The 22,925-nt window shown below is 40.3% G+C and overlaps 1 protein-coding gene across 1 annotated transcript; it reads left to right on the top strand.

Moving 5' to 3' along the window:
• Positions 1–16,805: 16,805 nt before the first annotated feature.
• Positions 16,806–17,364, top strand: LOC120041572 (aerolysin-like protein). The gene has a single exon (XM_038986442.1). It carries the CDS (start codon positions 16,825–16,827, stop codon positions 17,362–17,364), a length of 540 nt encoding a protein of 179 aa, XP_038842370.1. The 5' UTR covers positions 16,806–16,824.
• Positions 17,365–22,925: the final 5,561 nt, after the last annotated feature.

The following is a 22,925-nucleotide window of genomic DNA, read 5'->3' as shown; positions in this document are numbered from 1 at the left end:
TCACAGTTACCGTCACAAATAGCACCGAAGCAGCCAGAGTAATTACAGACACCAACGTGAACTACCTAAATACTCATCATAAAACATTTCTGAAAAATACATGGTGTACAGCAAATGAAAGACAAGCATCTTGTGAATCCAGCCAATATTTCCGATTTCTTAAGTGTTTTACAGCGAAAACCCAATATAGCATTATATTAGCTTACCACAATAGCCAGAAACACAAGCCATTTACCAGCAGCAAAAGTTAGCGATCGTAACAAACCAGCAAAAGATATATAATTTTTGACTAACCTTGATAAGCTTCATCAGATGACAGTCCTATAACATCAGGTTATACATACACTCGAAAATGTGCATATTTAGAGCTGAAATCAGTGGTTATACATTGTGCTAACGTAGCGTCTTTTTCCCAGAAAGTCCGGATAGTTTTATGACAATCACCTATTCTGACCAAATAACTATTCATAAACGTTACTAAAAAATACATGTTGTATAGGAAATGATAGATACACTAGTTCTTAATGCAATCGGCGTGTTAGAATTCTAAAAATAACTTCATTACGACATCCAGTTTACGTTATGGCGAGAGAGTGCCCAAAATCTGGGCGCAAACTAATAGTACACATGTACGACAGATATATGAAATAACATCATAAAATGGGTCCTACTTTTGATGATCTTCCATCAGAATGTTGTACAAGGGGTCCTTTGTCGAAGAACAATCGTTGTTTGGTTTTAGAATGTCCTCTTCTCCAGTCAATTACTGTGATAGACTGCATCCAATTTATTGAGTAGGGTATTGGAGGCTATTTTGTAAATGACATCACCGAAGTCGAGGATCGGTAGGATGGTCAGTTTTACAAGGCTATGTTTGGCAGCATGAGTGAAGGATGCTTTGTTGCGGAATAGGAAGCCAATTCTAGATTTAACTTTGGATTGGAGATGTTTGATGTGAGTCTGGAAGGAGAGTTTACAGTCTAACCAGACACCTAGGTATTTGTAGTTGTCCACATATTCTAAGTCAGAACCGTCCAGAGTAGTGATGTTGGACAGGCGGGCAGGTGCAGGCAGCGATCGGTTGAAGAGCATGCATTTAGTTTACTTGTATTTAAGAGCAATTGGAGGTCACGGAAGGAGAGTTGTATGGCATTGAAGCTCGCCTGGAGGGTTGTTATCACAGTGTCCAAAGAAGGGCCAGAAGTATACAGAATGTTGTTGTCTGCGTAGAGGTGGATCTGAGACTCACCAGCAGCAAAAGCGACATCATTGATGTATACAGAGATGAGTGTCGGCCCGAGAATTGAACCCTGTGGCACCCCCATAGAGACTGCCAGAGGTCCGGACAACAGACCCTCCGATTTGACACACTGAACTCTATCAGAGAAGTAGATCGACAGATTAGTCTTCTAATTAATGAATTAATCTAATTGATCAGATATTAAAATATCTGAAAGCTATATCAGGACAATTATAACTTTGTTATCTGAATATTTTCCTTTGTTCCCCGACTTCCTAGTTAATTACAGTTACATGATTAAGTTAGTTTAATCACATAATAATATTTACAGAGAATAAAAAAATAAAAAAAGTATTCGGTTTAATGATGCTAAAGCCACAACAGTCTTAATCAGGGTGAAGGAAACGCCACTGGTGTTCCCAGCCAGACCTTCACTGTTGGACCACCACGGAGAAATCAACCATAAGTTTGTGGAACCAGAATTGTTGTGGAAATTCACCACTAAGGACTCAGAATCTCAAAGCAAATGAAGCAATCTTTATTTGTTTAATGTACAGAGAGGTTTACAAACCTTGGTATAGGTCTACTGAAGCTCTGAAGGGGCAAAGTAAAAACAGGTTTTTGGAAATGTAAGTATGATTTGCGGGTTAATTCCTGCATGCGACTGGCTGTTATCATGCGGGCTCAGTTCACAAAGAAATTGAGCAAGGTCTCATATTTTAACTTCCAGAACATATACTGGCCATTTACCAATTGGTCTGAGGGTGAGGTTATGACCGTGTCCCTTTGTGTATTTACCCAGTCACCTTCACGAACCATGATAAACAGAACAGAGAATGCATACAGCTTGTACAATTCACTGCTGTCTTCAGTATAAGACCTTTTCCACCACATAGGCTTTAAACTTATAGGATGTTTTGATGAACAAACTACAGTCTTAGAAAAAAGGATTACAAAACAGTTATCTGGCTCTCCCCATAGGAGAACCCTTTTTGGTTCCAAATAGAACAATTTTTGTTTTCAGGTAGAACTCTTTTGGGTTACTTGTAGAACTCTCTGTGTAAAGGGTTCTACATGGAACTCAAAAGGGTTCTACCTGGAACTAAAAGGGTTCTACCTAGATCCAAAAAGGGTTCTTCAAAAAGTTCTCCTATGGGGACAGCCAAATAACCATTTCAAGCTCTAGATAGCACCTTTTTTGCTAAGAGTGTATAGTATGAGTAGAGAAAGATGTTGTTGCGCATTAATGAACATGTTTAGGGTAGTGACTGGAAACCGCCGATATGCTCTCTGGCTCAACATCAAGAAGAGGAAGTGGTGTCAAGAGTGGTTAAAACTGTTGATACACGTTAACCTGATGAGGACAGAGGGCGCTGTTGTCACTTTGGGGGAAAAACGTGCCCAATTTAAACGGCCTCGTACTCAATTCTTGCTCGTACAATATGCATATTATTATTACTATTGGATATAAAACACTCTCTAGTTTCTAAAACCGTTTGAATTTTGTCTGTGAGTAAAACAGAACTCATTTGGCAGCACACTTTCTGACCAGGAAGTGGAAAGTCTGAAATCGAGGCTCTCTTCTAAGTCCTGCCTATAAATGGGAATGATAGCTATTAGTATACATGCATGTCATACACCTTCCCCTGGATGTCAAGATGCAGTGAGAGAAGAAATGAGGTGATTATCTTGGTCTGAGATGGAATACGTCCTCTTGGAATGACGTGTCACCGATTTCATGTTTTCAGGAAGGCGCGAAGAGGACAGTGGGATTGCCTTCTGAATAGCTTTCGTTATAGGCGACTACTATCTCCGGCTTTGATTTTATTTGATACATGTGACAATATCATCGTAAAGTATGTTTTTTCAATATAGTTTTATTAGATTTTTGAAATTTATTCGGGACGTTAGGCGTTGTTGTGTGCCCTTTGTTCAGAATGGAGAGCTTCGCGCCACTTGGCCAGTGTGCTCGCTAATTCAAGAGGGAAAAACGATGTTCTAAATCCAAACAACGACTGTTCTGGACAAAGGACCCCTTGTCCAACATTCTGATGGAAGATCACCAAAAGTAAGAAACATTTTATGATGCTATTTCATATATCTGTCGAACTGTGTACTAGTAGTTTTGCGCCCAGGTTTTGGCCACTCTCGCTATAACATAAGCCTTATGTCGTAATGAAGATATTTTTAGAATTCTAACACTGCGATTGCATTAAGAACTAGTGGATCTATCATTTCCTATACAACATGTATTTTTTTGTAATGTTTATGAATTGCTATTTGGTCAGAATAGGTGAGAGTCTAATAGAAATATCCGCACATTCTGGGAAATAGAAGCTACGTTAGCATAATGGATAACCACTGATTTCAGCTCTAAATATGCACATTTTCGAACAAAACATAAGTGTATGTATAACCTGATGTTATAGGACTGTCATCTGAGGAAGGTTTATGAAGGTTAGTGAAAATTAATATCTTTTGCTGGTTTATTCGCTAACGCTAACGTGCCTATTGCTATCGCTAACGTGCCTTGATGAATGAATGCGGTAGTGTGGTAGTCTATTGTAGTAAGCTAATATAATGCTATATTGTGTTTTTGCTGTAAAACACTTAAAAAATCTGAAATATTGGCTGGATTCACAAGATGCTTGTCTTTCATTTGCTGTACACGATGCATTTTTCAGAAATGTTTTATGATGAGTATTTAGGTATTCCACGTTGGTCTCTATAATTACTCTGGCTGCTTCGGTGCTATTTTTGACGGTAGCTGTGATGGTAGCTGCAATGTAAAACTGATTTATACCTCAAATATGCACATTTTTCGAACAAAACATAGATTTATTGTGTAACATGTTATAAGACTGTCATCTGATGAAGTTGTTTGTTGGTTAGTTTGGTTGGTTCTTGGTTAGTTAGGTTGGCTTTGTGCATGCTACCTGTGCTGTGAAAAATGTCTGTCCTTTTTTGTATTTGGTGGTGAGCTAACATAAATATACGTGCTGTTTTCGCTGTAAAACATTTTAAAAATCGGACATGTTGGCTGGATTCACAAGATGTGTACCTTTCATTTGCTGTATTGGACTTGTTAATGTGTGAAAGTTAAATATTTCTAAAAAATATATTTTGAATTTCGCGCCCTGCACTTGAGCTGGCTGTTGTCATAAGTGTACCGACGCCGGGCTGCAGCCATAAGAAGTTAACAAACCTCCAAATGAGCTTCAATGCCATACAACTCTCCTTCCGTGGCCTCCAACTACTCTTAAAACCTGTTATGGCTGCAAGGGGCAGTATTGAGTAGCCAGTTAAATCGTGCCCATTTCAAACGGCCTCGTACTCAATTCTTGCTCGTACAATATGCATATTAGTATTACTATTGGATAGAAAACACTCTCTAGTTTCTAAAACCGTTTGAATTATTTCTCTGAGTGAAACAGAACTCATTCTGCAGCACATTTCCTGACCAGGAAGTGGAATGTCAGAAATCGATGCTCTGTTCAACTTCCTGCCTATACATGGGCATGATACGTAAGAGTCTACGTACACTTCATACACCTTCCCCTGGTTGTCAAGAGGCGGTGAGAGAAGAAATTTCGTGTTTATCTTGGTCTGAGGTGGAATTAAAGCTCTTTGTATGACGTGACCGTCCATTTCCTGTTTCTGGAGCGCGCGAAAGAGGACATGGATTTGCCTTCTGTTTAGCTGTCGTTATGGACGACTAACATCTCCGGTTTAGATTTTATTTGATACATGTGACCAATATCATCGTAAAGTATGTTTTTTCAATATAGTTTAATCAGATTATTGAAATTTTTTCGGAGTTTTGCCGTGTTCCGTTCTCTGACTTTGTTGATGTTGGAGAGATCCGTGCCACTTGGCAAGTGCCCATGCTAAAGTCAAGAGGGAAATTTGCCGTTCCAGATCCAAACAACGACTGTTCCTGGACAAAGGACACCTTGTCCAACATTCTGACGGAAGATCACCAAAAGTAAGAAACATTTTATGATGCTATTCTAATATCTGTCGTGCATGTGAACTGGTCGTGGGCGCCCAAGTGTTTCTGGCTATTGTGGCTACGCTAATATAACGCTATATTGTGTTTTTCGCTGTAAAACACTTGATAAATCGGAAATATTGTCTGGAATCACAAGATGCCTGTCTTTCAATTGCTGTACACTATGTATTTTTCAGAAATGTTTTATGATGAGTAATTAGGTATTTGACGTTGGTGTCTGTAAATATTCTGTCTGCTTTCGGTGCAATTTCTGATTGTAGCTGAAATGTAAACTATGATTTATACCTGAAATATGCAAATTTTTCGAACAAAAACATATGCTATACAATAATATGTTATCAGACTGTCATCTGATGAAGTTGTTTCTTGGTTAGTGGCTATTTATATCTTTATTTGGTCGAATTTGTGATAGCTACTGATGGAGTAAAAAACTGATGGAGTAAGAAAAGTGGTGTCTTTTTGCTAACGTGGTTAGCTAATAGATTTACATATTGTGTCTTCCCTGTAAAACATTTTAAAAATCGGACATGTTGGCTTGATTCACAAGATGTGTACCTTTCATATGCTGTATTGGACTTGTTAATGTGTGAAAGTTAAATATTTTAAAAAAATATCTTTTGAATTTCGCGCCCTGCACTTGAGCTGGATGTTGTCATAAGTGTACCGGTGTCGGGCTGCAGCCCAAACAGGTTAAACACTAGTAAAACTAAATGCATGCTTTTCAACAGTTTGCTTCCGGACACCGTCCGACTAGCATCACTACTCTGGATAGATTCTGACTTAGAATATGTGGACAACTACAAATACCTAGGTGTCTGGCTAGACTGTAAACTATTCTTCCAGACTCATATTAAACATCTCCAATCCAAAATTAAATCTAGAATCGGCTTGTTATTTCGCTACAAAGCCTCCTTCACTCACGCCGCAAACATACCTCGTAAACTGACTATCCTACTGATCCTCGACTTTGGCAGTGTCATTTACAAAATGGCCTCCAAAACTCTACTCAGCAAATTTTTAATTCAGGCTAAAACTCAACAAAATGTGGAAAAACTCAACGAGGGTGAATACTTTCTGAAGGCAAGAGGTCAGCAAAAAGAAGAGCTCAGAAAAAATACATCAAACACATCAATCATCCATCAAATGCATAAATCATCCATCAATCATGCTGTTTTTGGCCCGTGCCATCTAGTATATTCTCTCTTAAGTCATTCTAGATTCTGTGTTGTCTGATTAAATGGAGTGTGACTTTGACCTTGTGTTTCTCTCGGCCCAGCTCTCCCCTACATTGATCCAACAGGTGGAGTGGGGTGGTGAACAGTGTGTGGGCTATCATGGAGAAGGCTACAGTAATTGATCACAGTATGAGTATTTATTAGTATTTATGAGTATGGAAAGTTTTACTCACTCCCATTCCAATTTGGCTGCATTTCTCTTCTCTGTGAAATGTCCCTCTATCACACCTACTTCCACTCCCCCTCTTCAACGCTCGACGTCGCCGGTCTACTAACCACCGGTCCTGGCAATCAATATTACGGACACCTGCTCCCCATCATTACGCACACCTGGACTTACCTATTATCATTGTGATTGAACGTTTCCCTAAACGCTTCCGCAAAGGAACCAACCCTATGAACCATGCCTATGTCGTTTTTTTTTGTGTGTGTAGCAGTAAATAGAGAACTGAAGGGACCACCCTGGCTGAGCTTTTTCACTTTGTCAATATGGGGTACTGTCTGTAGATGGGTGAACAAATTAACATTTAATCAATTTTTAATTCAAGCTATAACTCAACAAAATGTGGAAAAACTCAAGGAGGGTGAATAGTTTCTGAAGGCAGGAGGTCATTAAGGAGGTCATTAAGGAGGTCATTAAGGAGGTCATTTATTTTATTTCACCAGCCTAGGAACAGTGGGTTAACTGCCTTGTTCAGGGGCAGAAGGACAGCTTGGGGATTTGATCCACCAACCTTCAAAAAACAGCATGATTGATGGATGGTTGATGCATTTGATGGATGATTGATGTGTTTGATGTATTTTTTCTGAGCTCTTCCTTTTGCTGACCTCTTAATGACCCCTTAATGACCTCCTTAATGACCTCCTTAATGACCCCTTAATGATCTCCCTAATGACCTCTTAATGACCTCTTAATGACCCCTTAATGACCACTTTATACGTGTTTGTTTTAACCTCTCCAGCTAACTGACAATAAATAATTATTTATTTAATATAGACTTCAGGTGTCCCTGGTGTTCAATTTCCACCACACACATCTGTCAAGATTAGCACAATAAAGTGTCTTAATCAGGGTGAAGGAAATGCCACTGGTGTTCCCAGCCAGACCTTCACTGTTGGACCACCACGGAGAAATCAACCATACGTTTGTGATGCCAGAATTGTCGTGGAAATTTACCACTAAGGACTCAGAATCTCAAAGCAAATGAAGCAATCTTTATTTGTTTAATGTACAGACAGGTTTACAAACCTTGGTATAGGTCTACTGAAGCTCTGAAGGGCAAAGTAAAAACAGGTTTTTAGAAATGTAAGCATGATTTACGGGTTGGTTCCTGCATGCGACTGGCTGTTATCATGCGGGCTCAGTTCACAAAGAAAATTGAGCAAGGTCTCATATTTTAACTTCTAGAACATATACTGGGCATTCTACCAATTGGCCTGAGGGTGAGGTTAAGACTGCACTTTTTTTTCTAAGAGTGTATAGTTTGGGAAGAGAAAGGTGTTGTAGCGTATTAGTGAACATGTTTGGGCAAGTGACTCAAACCACCAATATTTTTATTTATTTTTATTTTTTATTTCACCTTTATTTAACCAGGTAGGCAAGTTGAGAACACGATCTCATTGACAATTGCGAACAGCCCAATATAAAGCAAAGCAGTTCGACACATACAACAACACAGAGTTACACATGGAGTAAAAAAACAAAAACAAACATACAGTCAATAATACAGTAGAAAAATAAGTCTATATACAATGTGAGCAAGTGAGGTGAGATAAGGGAGGTGAAAGGCAAAAAAAAGGCCATGGTGGCGAAGTAAATACAATATAGCAAGTAAAACACTGGCAATGGTTGATTTGCAGTGGAAGAAAGTGCAAAGTAGAGATAGAAATAGTGGGGTGCGAAGGAGCAAATAATAATAAATAAATAAATACAGTCGGGAAAGAGGTAGTTGTTTGGGCTAAATTATAGATGGGCTATGTACAGGTGCAGTAATCTATGAGCTGCTCTGACAGCTGGTGCTTAAAGCTAGTGAGGGAGATAAGTGTTTCCAGTTTCAGAGATTTTTGTAGTTCGTTCCAGTCATTGGCAGCAGAGAACTGGACGGAGAGGCGGCCAAAGGAAGAATTGGTTTTGGGGGTGACCAGAGAGATATACCTGCTGGTGCGCGTGCTACAGATTGGTGCTGCTATGGTGACCAGCGAGCTGAGATAAGGGGGGACTTTACCTAGCAGGGTCTTGTAGATGACCTGGAGCCAGTGGGTTTGGCGACGAGTATGAAGCGAGGGCCAGCCAACGAGAGCGTACAGGTCGCAGTGGTGGGTAGTATATGGGGCTTTGGTGACATAACGGATGGCACTGTGATAGACTGCATCCAATTTATTGAGTAGGGTATTGGAGGCTATTTTGTAAATGACATCACCGAAGTCGAGGATCGGTAGGATGGTCAGTTTTACAAGGCTATGTTTGGCAGCATGAGTGAAGGATGCTTTGTTGCGGAATAGGAAGCCAATTCTAGATTTAACTTTGGATTGGAGATGTTTGATGTGAGTCTGGAAGGAGAGTTTACAGTCTAACCAGACACCTAGGTATTTGTAGTTGTCCACATATTCTAAGTCAGAACCGTCCAGAGTAGTGATGTTGGACAGGCGGGCAGGTGCAGGCAGCGATCGGTTGAAGAGCATGCATTTAGTTTACTTGTATTTAAGAGCAATTGGAGGTCACGGAAGGAGAGTTGTATGGCATTGAAGCTCGCCTGGAGGGTTGTTATCACAGTGTCCAAAGAAGGGCCAGAAGTATACAGAATGTTGTTGTCTGCGTAGAGGTGGATCTGAGACTCACCAGCAGCAAAAGCGACATCATTGATGTATACAGAGATGAGTGTCGGCCCGAGAATTGAACCCTGTGGCACCCCCATAGAGACTGCCAGAGGTCCGGACAACAGACCCTCCGATTTGACACACTGAACTCTATCAGAGAAGTAGATCGACAGATTAGTCTTCTAATTAATGAATTAATCTAATTGATCAGATATTAAAATATCTGAAAGCTATATCAGGACAATTATAACTTTGTTATCTGAATATTTTCCTTTGTTCCCCGACTTCCTAGTTAATTACAGTTACATGATTAAGTTAGTTTAATCACATAATAATATTTACAGAGAATAAAAAAATAAAAAAAGTATTCGGTTTAATGATGCTAAAGCCACAACAGTCTTAATCAGGGTGAAGGAAACGCCACTGGTGTTCCCAGCCAGACCTTCACTGTTGGACCACCACGGAGAAATCAACCATAAGTTTGTGGAACCAGAATTGTTGTGGAAATTCACCACTAAGGACTCAGAATCTCAAAGCAAATGAAGCAATCTTTATTTGTTTAATGTACAGAGAGGTTTACAAACCTTGGTATAGGTCTACTGAAGCTCTGAAGGGGCAAAGTAAAAACAGGTTTTTGGAAATGTAAGTATGATTTGCGGGTTAATTCCTGCATGCGACTGGCTGTTATCATGCGGGCTCAGTTCACAAAGAAATTGAGCAAGGTCTCATATTTTAACTTCCAGAACATATACTGGCCATTTACCAATTGGTCTGAGGGTGAGGTTATGACCGTGTCCCTTTGTGTATTTACCCAGTCACCTTCACGAACCATGATAAACAGAAGAGAGAATGCATACAGCTTGTACAATTCACTGCTGTCTTCAGTATAAGACCTTTTCCACCACATAGGCTTTAAACTTATAGGATGTTTTGATGAACAAACTACAGTCTTAGAAAAAAGGATTACAAAACAGTTATCTGGCTCTCCCCATAGGAGAACCCTTTTTGGTTCCAAATAGAACAATTTTTGTTTTCAGGTAGAACTCTTTTGGGTTACTTGTAGAACTCTCTGTGTAAAGGGTTCTACATGGAACTCAAAAGGGTTCTACCTGGAACTAAAAGGGTTCTACCTAGATCCAAAAAGGGTTCTTCAAAAAGTTCTCCTATGGGGACAGCCAAATAACCATTTCAAGCTCTAGATAGCACCTTTTTTGCTAAGAGTGTATAGTATGAGTAGAGAAAGATGTTGTTGCGCATTAATGAACATGTTTAGGGTAGTGACTGGAAACCGCCGATATGCTCTCTGGCTCAACATCAAGAAGAGGAAGTGGTGCCAAGAGTGTTAAAACTGTTGATACACGTTAACCTGATGAGGACAGAGGGCGCTGTTGTCACTTTGGGGGAAAAACGTGCCCAATTTAAACGGCCTCGTACTCAATTCTTGCTCGTACAATATGCATATTATTATTACTATTGGATAAAAACACTCTCTAGTTTCTAAAACCGTTTGAATTTTGTCTGTGAGTAAAACAGAACTCATTTGGCAGCACACTTCCTGACCAGGAAGTGGAAAGTCTGAAATCGAGGCTCTCTTCTAAGTCCTGCCTATAAATGGGCATGATAGCTATTAGTATACATGCACGTCATACACCTTCCCCTGGATGTCAAGATGCAGTGAGAGAAGAAATGAGGTGATTATCTTGGTCTGAGATGGAATACGTCCTCTTGGAATGACGTGTCACCGATTTCATGTTTCAGGGAGGCGCGAAGAGGACAGTGGGATTGCCTTCTGAATAGCTTTCGTTATAGGCGACTACTATCTCCGGCTTTGATTTTATTTGATAAATGTGACAATATCATCGTAAAGTATGTTTTTTTCAATATAGTTTTATTAGATTTTTGAAAATTTATTCGGGACTTTAGGTGTGTTGCGTTGTGTGCCCTTTGTTCAGAATGGAGAGCTTCGCGCCACTTGGCCAGTGTGCTCGCTAATTCAAGAGGGAAAAACGATGTTCTAAATCCAAACAACGACTGTTCTGGACAAAGGACCCCTTGTCCAACATTCTGATGGAAGATCACCAAAAGTAAGAAACATTTTATGATGCTATTTCATATATCTGTCGAACTGTGTACTAGTAGTTTTGCGCCCAGGTTTTGGCCACTCTCTCGCTATAACATAAGCCTTATGTCGTAATGAAGATATTTTTAGAATTCTAACACTGCGATTGCATTAAGAACTAGTGGATCTATCATTTCCTATACAACATGTATTTTTTGTAATGTTTATGAATTGCTATTTGGTCAGAATAGGTGAGAGTCTAATAGAAATATCCGCACATTCTGGGAAATAGAAGCTACGTTAGCATAATGGATAACCACTGATTTCAGCTCTAAATATGCACATTTTCGAACAAAACATAAGTGTATGTATAACCTGATGTTATAGGACTGTCATCTGAGGAAGGTTTATGAAGGTTAGTGAAAATTAATATATTTTGCTGGTTTATTCGCTAACGCTAACATGCCTATTGCTATCGCTAACGTGCCTTGATGAATGAATGCAGTAGTGTGGTAGTCTATTGTAGTAAGCTAATATAATGCTATATTGTGTTTTTGCTGTAAAACACTTAAAAAATCTGAAATATTGGCTGGATTCACAAGATGCTTGTCTTTCATTTGCTGTACACGATGCATTTTTCAGAAATGTTTTATGATGAGTATTTAGGTATTCCACGTTGGTCTCTATAATTACTCTGGCTGCTTCGGTGCTATTTTTGACGGTAGCTGTGATGGTAGCTGCAATGTAAAACTGATTTATACCTCAAATATGCACATTTTTCGAACAAAACATAGATTTATTGTGTAACATGTTATAAGACTGTCATCTGATGAAGTTGTTTGTTGGTTAGTTTGGTTGGTTCTTGGTTAGTTAGGTTGGCTTTGTGCATGCTACCTGTGCTGTGAAAAATGTCTGTCCTTTTTTGTATTTGGTGGTGAGCTAACATAAATATACGTGCTGTTTTCGCTGTAAAACATTTTAAAAATCGGACATGTTGGCTGGATTCACAAGATGTGTACCTTTCATTTGCTGTATTGGACTTGTTAATGTGTGAAAGTTAAATATTTCTAAAAAATATATTTTGAATTTCGCGCTCTGCCTTTTCAGTGGAATGTGGGAGGAGTTCCGCTGGCGGAACGCTAGAGTCAGACAGGTTAATCATGATTATACAATGTCTTAATCAGGGTCAAAGGGTTTGTGTCAATTGCAATATAAAACTACTGACGCACATCATTGCATGGACATGGGGGGAGTTTTGCTGCTTTATAAGAGAGTGCTCTTATCTCCACTCCAGAGACACGTATCCACTGATGCATCTTTGATGTTAAACAACTGAACTTCACTCGGAATCTCGGAACCAATCAGTTTTCTTCCATCAAGATCTTCTATAGTCATCCTTAACACTGAGGACTGCATAACATTGTATGTAAGTACACAATGTCACTATATAACTAATCTTGATATATGAGGAATATTTGAAAGCTAGATTGTTATTTTGACCAACTAATTAACAAAACATTTCATGCAACAAATGTTTTCTAAATTCTGAAACAGCTGCTTAATTTTTGATTTAAAATAAAATATTTTAAGAACAAATTCTTAATTTCAATGATGGCCTAGGAACAGTGGGTTAACTGCCTTGTTCAGGGGCAGAATAAAATATTTGTCAGCTCAGGGATTAGAACTTGCAACCATTCAGGTATTAGTCCAAAGCTCTAACCACTAGGCTATGCTGCCAGGCCTAATCATTTATAAAGTCTAGCTGAACAAGCATGGTATGGTTTTGTTGTCCCCCACGATGAAACTACGGAACTGTCTCTGTCTGTCCGTTGGTATGTTTGTTTTGTGCGTTAGTTAAACAAGATATCTGAGAGCACTGGGCTGATTTTGACAAAACTTGGGTGAATGATTCGTCTTGCCATAGAGATCCAACATTTATAAAATTACACTGATTGGCCCAAGGTGGGAGCTATGGCAATTAACTGCAATTTGTTAGTTACACACAATATCTCAATTCAATAAAATGTTATTTGTCACATGCGCTGAATACAATATTTCACCTTACAGTGACGAGGCCTTAAACAACAATGCCGTTGTAAGAAAGAAATACCTACAAAATGTTTAAAAAAAAGTAATAGATAAGAATAACAAATAATAGCAGCAGCATAATGTAAAAACAAACAAAATAGCTTGGTTGGTTGAGAGACGATAAGACGAAAGCCCTCCCCTCTGGCGCCATTGTGAAATAAATAGTGGTTACTGCATCATTCGTGGGGGACGACATGTTAACTGTTGCCTTGTTTTTACATGGTTGACTTCAGCCTCCTATTGTTCTGTTTTGAATTCAAAAGTATGATGTTAGTATGATGTTTAATGTGAGGTGAGTAGACTGTTGAGTGTAGTGTTTTACATCAAGCTGTCTCTTCATCTTGAATACACTGATTGACACATCTAGCATTGGGTACTGAAATGTTTAATGTAGGTGACTGGTGCTATCTCGGGCAAAAAACAGGCTTTTATCAGTCACTTTACCAACTTCATTATCCTTAATTTAAATTGAATGCATAAACAGGCATGTTACCAACAAACAAACATTTATCTGGCTCCAACTTCTGCTCCTCTTGTGCAGCGATAGATCCTTTCTGTGCCTTCTGCCTGCAGACATAACTGTTAATAAATCCCAAATAATGAAGGTGATATAATTCATCATGTATATTTATCTGTTTAAATCAAATTATTTGTGCACATTAGGTAACTCCCTACTAGGGACATGATTGGCTGGAACGATTTTTCAGAGTGATTGCAGAGTGAAGGGCAGTCAAAGAAGCTGGATCTACTCTCAGAATATTTTACATACTGATAGCTGACGATGTGTGATGACAATTTCCCCAAATTTAAAAAGAAATCTGACCTAATGCAGCTTTAAAATGGAAGCTTACTTGAATTAAATTAGAGAACCTATTTCTATCTTTGAATCTGAGGCCTGCATACGTGTTGTATGTTAGTAAAAACAAATCTTAACAACTCATCTTGCTAAGTGAAAAAATGTTGAACTAATGTTGATTTGACTACTAATAAACTGCACATTTCATGGAACAAATGCTTCCTAAATGATGAAACAGTTGACTTACTGGTCATTATTATTATTAACCATTTGAAATCGAGGTAAAGTTTGGATCTACATTCAGTAATGACGTTTGAATGATTCAGGTTTTAGGTGTTACTTGACTAAATCTGATGGTTAGTTTTAATTGGACAGACACTTGATAAAGTTAACAGACCCTGTTCTATATTAGACATTGTCATAATATATTAATACATACCTGTGAATACTGTAGCCTGTCTGAAAGAATATTGTACTATATTATAATATATTAATACATACCTGTGAATACTAAAGCCTGTCTGAAAGAATATTGGACTATATTATAATATATTAATGCATAACTGTAAATACGAAAGCCTGTCTTAAAGAATATTGTACTATATTATAATATATTAATACATACCTGTGAATACTAAAGCCTGTCTGAAAGAATATTGTTCTATATTATAATATATTAATGCATACCTGTGAATACTGCAGCCTGTCACGCCCTGGCCTTAGTATTCTTTGTTTTCTTTATTATTTTAGTTAGGTCAGGGTGTGACATGGGGAATGTATGTGTTTTTGGATTGTCTAGGGGTTTGTAGGTTAAATGGGTCAGAGTCTTGTCTAGGGGTTTTGTATGTCTATGGCTGCCTAGATTGGTTCTCAATTAGAGGCAGCTGTGGTTCATTGTCTCTGATTGAGAGCCATATTTAAGGCAGCCATAGGCATTGGGTTTTGTGGGTAATTGTCTATGTAGAACGTTTGTAGCTTTAGTATTGCACTTACGTTTGTAGCTTCACGGTCGTTTGTTGTTTTGTTTTGTTATAAGTGTTCGTTTCGTGTTTCACTCGTCTCAAATAAAAGAGATGTATTTTTCACACGCTGCGCCTTGGTCCACTCATTATCCTCAAGACGATCGTGACACAGCCTGTCTTAGAATATTGTTCTATATTATAATACATGAGTACATACCTGTGAATAGTGCAGCCTCTGTCCTAAAGAATATTGGACTATATTAATTCATGTCAATCTTTATTCTTTCAGATATTACAAAGCAGCAACTTTTGTTGGAAAGGTGAGTTCCAGCACCATAAACACCTCATATTCTGATGTAGCATCTATTACATTCATACTCATCATCATAGGGCAGGGTATCATATACTGATGTAGCATCTATAAAATGTGCACTCATCATTATTCATGAGTATTCGTAATTATAGCAACATATTAAATAATTGTATAAGTGCATAGAGACGTGCTCACTTACATAACAATATGTTTACATCATCATTACATATAAGTCACCAAGTTGATCAGGAAGAAACAGCAGGAGGTAGAGTGGGGAGGTGCTGGGAGTAGGAGAGGGACTCCATGGTGTTGATCAGGAGGAAACAGCAGGAGGTAGAATGGGGAGGTGCTGGGAGTAGGAGAGGGACTCCATGGTGTTGATCAGGAAGAAACAGCAGGAGGTAGAGTGGGGAGGTGCTGGGAGTAGGAGAGGGACTCCATGGTGTTGATCAGGAGGAAACAGCAGGAGGTAGAATGGGGAGGTGCTGGGAGTAGGAGAGGGACTCCATGGTGTTGATCAGGAAGAAACAGCAGGAGGTAGAGTGGGGAGGTGCTGGGAGTAGGAGAGGGACTCCATGGTGTTGATCAGGAAGAAACAGCAGGAGGTAGAGTGGGGAGGTGCTGGGAGTAGGAGAGGGACTCCATGGTGTTGATCAGGAAGAAACAGCAGGAGGTAGAGTGGGGAGGTGCTGGGAGTAGGAGAGGGACTCCATGGTGTTGATCAGGAAGAAACAGCAGGAGGTAGAGTGGGGAGGTGCTGGAGTAGGAGAGGGACTCCATGGTGACTCGGAGGTCCCTAGCTGAGGAGGAAGGAATGGGTGTGATAGATTCCAGACGAATAGAGATGGAACGATCAGAGGAGGGCAAGGAGGAGTTAGGAGCAATAACAGAACACGTCATTCTCAGTGACCTGAGGATTGTGCAGCGATTTGGTCATCCTAGACCAGAGGTACCGTCCTGTATTTTTTCATTCCAATCTATTCCACCTGATTCCAATAATTAACTGGATGATAAACTGAATCAGGTTAGTTACAACTGGGGCTGGAGTGAAAACCAACAGGAGGGTAGCTCTCCAGGAACATGGTTAGAGAGCCCTGCCCTAGACTGATGTGTTGCTTGACCTCTAGTTCCTACCATGAGTCATTATATCCCTTGGTTATTGTTTGATCCTTTCATCTTGTTCCTTAATGTTCTTTTGGTGCTTTGAATGTCTGAATCAGATCTCCTTTGAGTTGGGAGGTTTTTAAAATGTATCTGTACAAATTTGTATTTCAGGTTACATGACGCACACACACACTCAACATGGCAACCACACTGCATTTGATCGGTGGTCAAGGAGGCAGTTCATTTCATTTCCATGGCATGGACAACGGTGCCACCCTCAAGAAGATTGGAGTGGCGGTGGAAGGCTCGCAGGTCAAAGCTGTGCGGGCGGAGCTGACCGACGGGAAAGTGGCGACTTTTGGAGATGAGAACACTTTCAATGAGTTTGAGTTCAACCTCGGCGAGCGCATCACAAAGCTGTCGCTGTGGGATAACGGCGCCGGCACACGTCTGGGTGCCATCAAGTTCACGACGAGTGAAAACCGTCAGTTCTTTGAAAAAACGACCAGCTGGCCACTGATTACTGAGTACACCGTAGATGTGGGGTCTGGAATCTGCCTGGTGCTGGAGGGCAGGTCTGGCTTGGCCGTTGAACGTATGGGCTTCCTCTTCATCAACCCCATCAAGTCGTCCGTGCTGACCAACATGGAGTATGCCAACCTGTCCCTCTTCAAACCCCAGGTAAGCTCTTTTATAGATGTGTGTAGACGGCTCAGGAAAACTCTACCGATGCTCTAACATTAACCAGACCCAGAGAGCTGGAGGTGGAGAGAGACATATCTGCACGCTGGACTGTGGGGAGACAACTTCAACAATATAAAAAGCAAGAGCAGGAGAAGAACAGAGCACTAGAGGAGAGGATCAGACTGCTGGAGGAGAGGGTGAGGGGGATGGTGTGTGACAGAGATCAACCCACTAGAGAGGTGGCCACCCCCGCAGAGAAGCCAGCAGAACAGTCCACCTCAGCTCCCGACAAAAGTCTCGACACCACAGCAGAACAGTCCACACCAGACCCTGACCATAGCGTCGACATCACAGCAAAACAGACAAATGAAGAACCCCAAGCCCAGGGGATCTCATCCCCTCTGAGCACCCCCATGTCAGCCACCCTGCCAGGCCTCCTGACAACCCCCCCCCACACCCACTGAGGACATACACAAGACACAGATTGGACTCCTTATAGACTCAAATGGGAAATATATACAAGAAAAAAAACTTTTTCCCAAACAGGTGTCCAAACACCCAGCGCGCCCTAGACCTTCTGTTTGAGGACCAACTAGGATCACCTAGCCACATAATAATACACACAGGCACAAACGACCTGAGAACACAGCAGGAAAGGGGGGCCACAGCACTGAAGGGAGTGATTGAAAATGCTTCTTCTTCTTTCCCCAATGCACAAGTGGTTATCTCCATCCTGCTACCACGAAAAGACTTCCACCCTGCTACCAAACAGCGGGTAACCGCAAGTATTTCCTGTCACTGTGCCTCAAAACCAAATGTTTTCCTGACCCACCACTCCACCCTGGACTTGAACAGCCTCTATGACCAGGTCCACCTATACAAGGCAGCAGTGCCCACCTTCGCACGGACTCTAAAGGACATGGCTCTCAAACGCAGCCCCAACACTTCACACAGGAGCAACAGATTAATTGACACCCTGCCCAGACCAGCGAGACACTCTCCCAGACCTGTGGGATCCCCCCTGGACCTACACATAGAGGACCCACACCGAGAGGACCTACATCCAGACCACAACACCACCAGCCACATACACACCCCCACCCCAACCAATCAACTCACCCCCAAGTCAACCATGCCCACACCCCATTTAGGCCCCCTCAGATCAGACCTATGCCACTCCTGCCCACCCCATGCACCCCACCCCCGTAAAGAGGGCCTCAACATGGAAGTCACACATACGCCCAGGCCGTGAGTAGGAAAACAGGCCCAACACCCACTCTTACACTAGCCCAAGCCAATGGCATATACCAGATGCACAGCAGGCTCTACTCACACATACTGGCCTGAGGCCAAAACACACGACCAACAACATTGCTATCTCATCCTGGAATATCCAAGGCCGGAGGTCATCTGCCTTTGGCCTAAAGAGCAGGAACCTGGACTTCATCAAAGAAATCGGAAATACAGACATTGTCATCCTTCAAGAAACCTGCTATAGTGGAGACAGACCCACTGGTTGCCCTCTATGTGACAAAGAGCTGGTAGTCCCATCCATCAAACTACCAGGTGTGAAACAGGGAAGGGACTCAGGGGGTATGCTAATTTGGTGTAGAGCAGACCTAACTCACTCCAATATTTGGAACCAAGGACTGATCACCCCAATCCACAAAAGTGGAGACAAACGTGACTCCAATAACTACCGTGGGATATGCGTCAACAGCAACCTTGGGAAAATACTCTGCATTATCATTGACAGCAGACTCGTACATTTCCTCAGTGAAAACAATGTACTGAGTAAATGTCAAATTGGCTTTTTACCAAATTATCATATGGCAGACCACATATTCACCCTGCACACCCTAATTGACAAACACACAAACAGACAAAGGCAAAACTGTCGCATGCATTGTTGATTTCAAAAAAGCCTTCGACCCAATTTGGCATGAGGGTCTGCTATACAAATTGATGGAAAGTGGTTTTGGGGGAAAAACATACGACATGATAAAATCCATGTACACAAACAACAAGTGCACGGTTAAAATAGGCAAAAAACACACACATTTCCTCCCACAGGGCCGTGGGATGAGACAGGGATGCAGCTTAAGCCCCACCCTCTTCAACATATATATCAACGAATTGGCAAGGGCACTAGAAAAGTCTGCAGCACCCGGCCTCACCCTACTAGAATCTGAAGTCAAATGTCTACTGTTTGCTGATGATCTGGTGCTTCTGTCACCAACCAAGGAGGGCCTACAGCAGCACCTAAATCTTCTGCACAGATTCTGCCAGACCTGAGTCCTGACAGTAAATCTCAGTAAGACAAAAATAATGTTATTCCAAAAAAGGTTCAGTCGCCAGGACCACAAATACCAATTCCATCTAGACACCATTACTCTAGAACACATAAAAAATTATACATACCTTGGCCTAAACATCAGCGCCAAAGGTAACTTCTACAAAGCTGTGAACGATCTGAGAGACAAGGCAAGAAGGGCATTCTATGAAATCAAAAGGAACATAAAAATTGACATACCAATTAGGATCTGGCTAAAAATACTTGAATCAGTTATAGAACACATTGCCCTTTAACTTCTACTTGGTACTCATCCCGGATCCGGGAGCATCCTCATCAGTAAAAAGCTGACTAGCATAGCCTAGCATAGCGCCACAAGTAAATACTAGCATATAAATATAATGAAATCACAAGTCCAAGACACCAAATGAAAGATACACATCTTGTGAATCCAGCCATCATTTCCGATTTTTAAAATGTTTTACAGCGAAAACACAATATGTATTTCTATTAGCTAACCACAATAGCAAAAGACTCAACCGCATATTTTCACCATTTTTTTACCGCATAGGTAGCTATCACAAAACCGACCAAATAGAGATATAATTAGTCACTAACCAAGAAACAACTTCATCAGATGACAGTCTTATAACATGTTATACAATAAATCTATGTTTTGTTCGAAAATGTGCATATTTGAGGTATAAAATCATAGTTTTACATTGCAGCTACAATCACCAATAGCACCGAAGCAGCAAGAATAATTACAGAGAGCAACGTGAAATACCTAAATACTCATCATAAAACATTTATGAAAAATACATGGTGTCCAGCCAATATTTCAGATTTTTTAAGTGTTTTACAGCGAAAACACAATATAGCATTATATTAGCTTACCACAATAGCCAAACACACAACCGCATTCATTCACCGCAAAGGTAGCGATCGCAAAAAAACAGCAAAAGATATAAAATTATTCACTAACCTTGACCAATTTCATCAGATGACAGTCCTATAACATCAGGTTATACAGTACACTTATGTTTTGTTCGAAAATGTGCATATTTTGAGCTGAAAACCGTGGTTATACATTGTGAAAATGTAGCAACTTTTTCCCAGAATCTCCGGATATATTTCTGACACTCACCTAATCTGACCAATCAACTCATCATAAACTTTACTAAAAAATACATGTTGGACAGCAAATGAAAGATACACTAGTTCTTAACCTGTTTGGGGTGCAGCCCGACACCGGTACACTTATGACAACATCCAGCTCAAGTGCAGGGCGCGAAATTCAAAAGATATTTTTTTTAAATATTTAACTTTCACACATTAACAAGTCCAATACAGCATATGAAAGGTACACATCTTGTGAATCAAGCCAACATGTCCGATTTTTAAAATGTTTTACAGGGAAGACACAATATGTAAATCTATTAGCTAACCACGTTAGCAAAAGACACCACTTTTCTTACTCCATCAGTTTTTTACTCCATCAGTAGCTATCACAAATTCGACCAAATAAAGATATAAATAGCCACTAACCAAGAAACAACTTCATCAGATGACAGTCTGATAACATATTTATTGTATAGCATATGTTTTGTTAGAAAAATGTGCATATTTCAGGTATAAATCATAGTTTACATTGCAGCTACAGTCAGAAATTGCACCAAAAGCAGACAGAAAAATTACAGACACCAACGCCAAATAACTAAATACTCATCATAAAACATTTCTGAAAAATACATAGTGTACAGCAATTGAAAGACAGGCATCTTGTGATTCCAGACAATATTTCCAATTTATCAAGTGTTTTACAGCGAAAACACAATATAGCGTTATATTAGCGTAGCCACAATAGCCAGAAACACTTGGGCGCCGACGACCAGTTCACATGCACGACAGATATTAGAAATAGCATCATAAAATGTTTCTTACTTTTGGTGATCTTCCGTCAGAATGTTGGACAAGGTGTCCTTTGTCCAGAACAGTCGTTGTTTGGATCTGGAACGGCAAATTTCCCTCTTGATTTAGCATGGGCACTTGCCAAGTGGCACGGATCTCTCTAACGTCAACAAAGTCAGAGAACGGAACACGGCAAAACTCCCGAAAAAATTTCAATAATCTGATTAAACTATATTGAAAAAACATACTTTACGATGATATGGTCACATGTATCAAATAAAATCTAAACCGGAGATGTTAGTCGTCCATAACGACAGCTAAACAGAAGGCAAATCCATGTCCTCTTTCGCGCGCTCCAGAAACAGGAAATGGACGGTCACGTCATACAAAGAGCTTTAATTCCACCTCAGACCAAGATAAACACGAAATTTCTTCTCTCACCACCTCTTGACAACCAGGGGAAGGTGTATGAAGTGTACGTAGACTCTTACGTATCATGCCCATGTATAGGCAGGAAGTTGAACAGAGCATCGATTTCTGACATTCCACTTCCTGGTCAGGAAATGTGCTGCAGAATGAGTTCTGTTTCACTCAGAGAAATAATTCAAACGGTTTTAGAAACTAGAGAGTGTTTTCTATCCAATAGTAATAATAATATGCATATTGTACGAGCAAGAATTGAGTACGAGGCCGTTTGAAATGGGCACGATTTAACTGGCTACTCAATACTGCCCCTTGCAGCCATAAGAAGTTAATGCAATCGCCGTGTTAGATTTTTTAAAATAACTTTACCATAACAAACAGCTTACGTTATAGCGAGACAGCGCCCGCAATAAGGACGGAAAATAGAACTAAACATTTTCCACAGAAATACGAAATAACATCATAAATGGTTCCTACTTTTGCTGAGCTTCCATCAGAATCTTGTACAAGGAGTCCTTGGTCCAGAATAATCGTTGTTTCGTTTTAGAATGTCCTCTTCTCCTGTCGAATTAGCAACCATAGCTAGCCATGTGGCGCAAACGTGCCCAACTTCACCTCACGCAAAGAAAAGAAAATTCCAAAACTCGCAATTAACGTTCAATAAACTGATACAATTCGGTTGAAAAAAACTACTTTATAATGTTTTTATCACATCTATCAAATAAAATCAGAGACGGAGATATCTACCGTGTATACCGAAAGCTTTTCAGAAGCCAATGCTGATGTCCTTCCCGCGCCTTCGAAGACAATTAAATAGTGGTCATGTCATTCCAAGAGCTCTTGTTCGACCTCAGATCAAGCTAGACAGCCCATTCCACCTCCCACTGCCTGTTGACATCTAGTGGAAGGCGTATGAAGTGCATGTATATCCATAGATTTCAAGCAAATTAATAGGAAGGCCCTGGAACAGAGACTCGATTTCAGATTT

Source organism: Salvelinus namaycush, unplaced genomic scaffold (assembly GCF_016432855.1).
Source record: "Salvelinus namaycush isolate Seneca unplaced genomic scaffold, SaNama_1.0 Scaffold479, whole genome shotgun sequence".
Classification (NCBI taxonomy): Eukaryota; Metazoa; Chordata; class Actinopteri; order Salmoniformes; family Salmonidae; genus Salvelinus; species Salvelinus namaycush.
The sequence above is the reverse complement of the archived record's forward strand: the minus strand, read 5'-3'. Positions and strand labels throughout refer to the sequence as shown.

Coding starts and splice junctions, on each gene's coding strand:
- LOC120041572 (XM_038986442.1), top strand. CDS start 16,825: ATGGCAACCACACTGCATTTGATCGGTGGTCAAGGAGGCAGTTCATTT.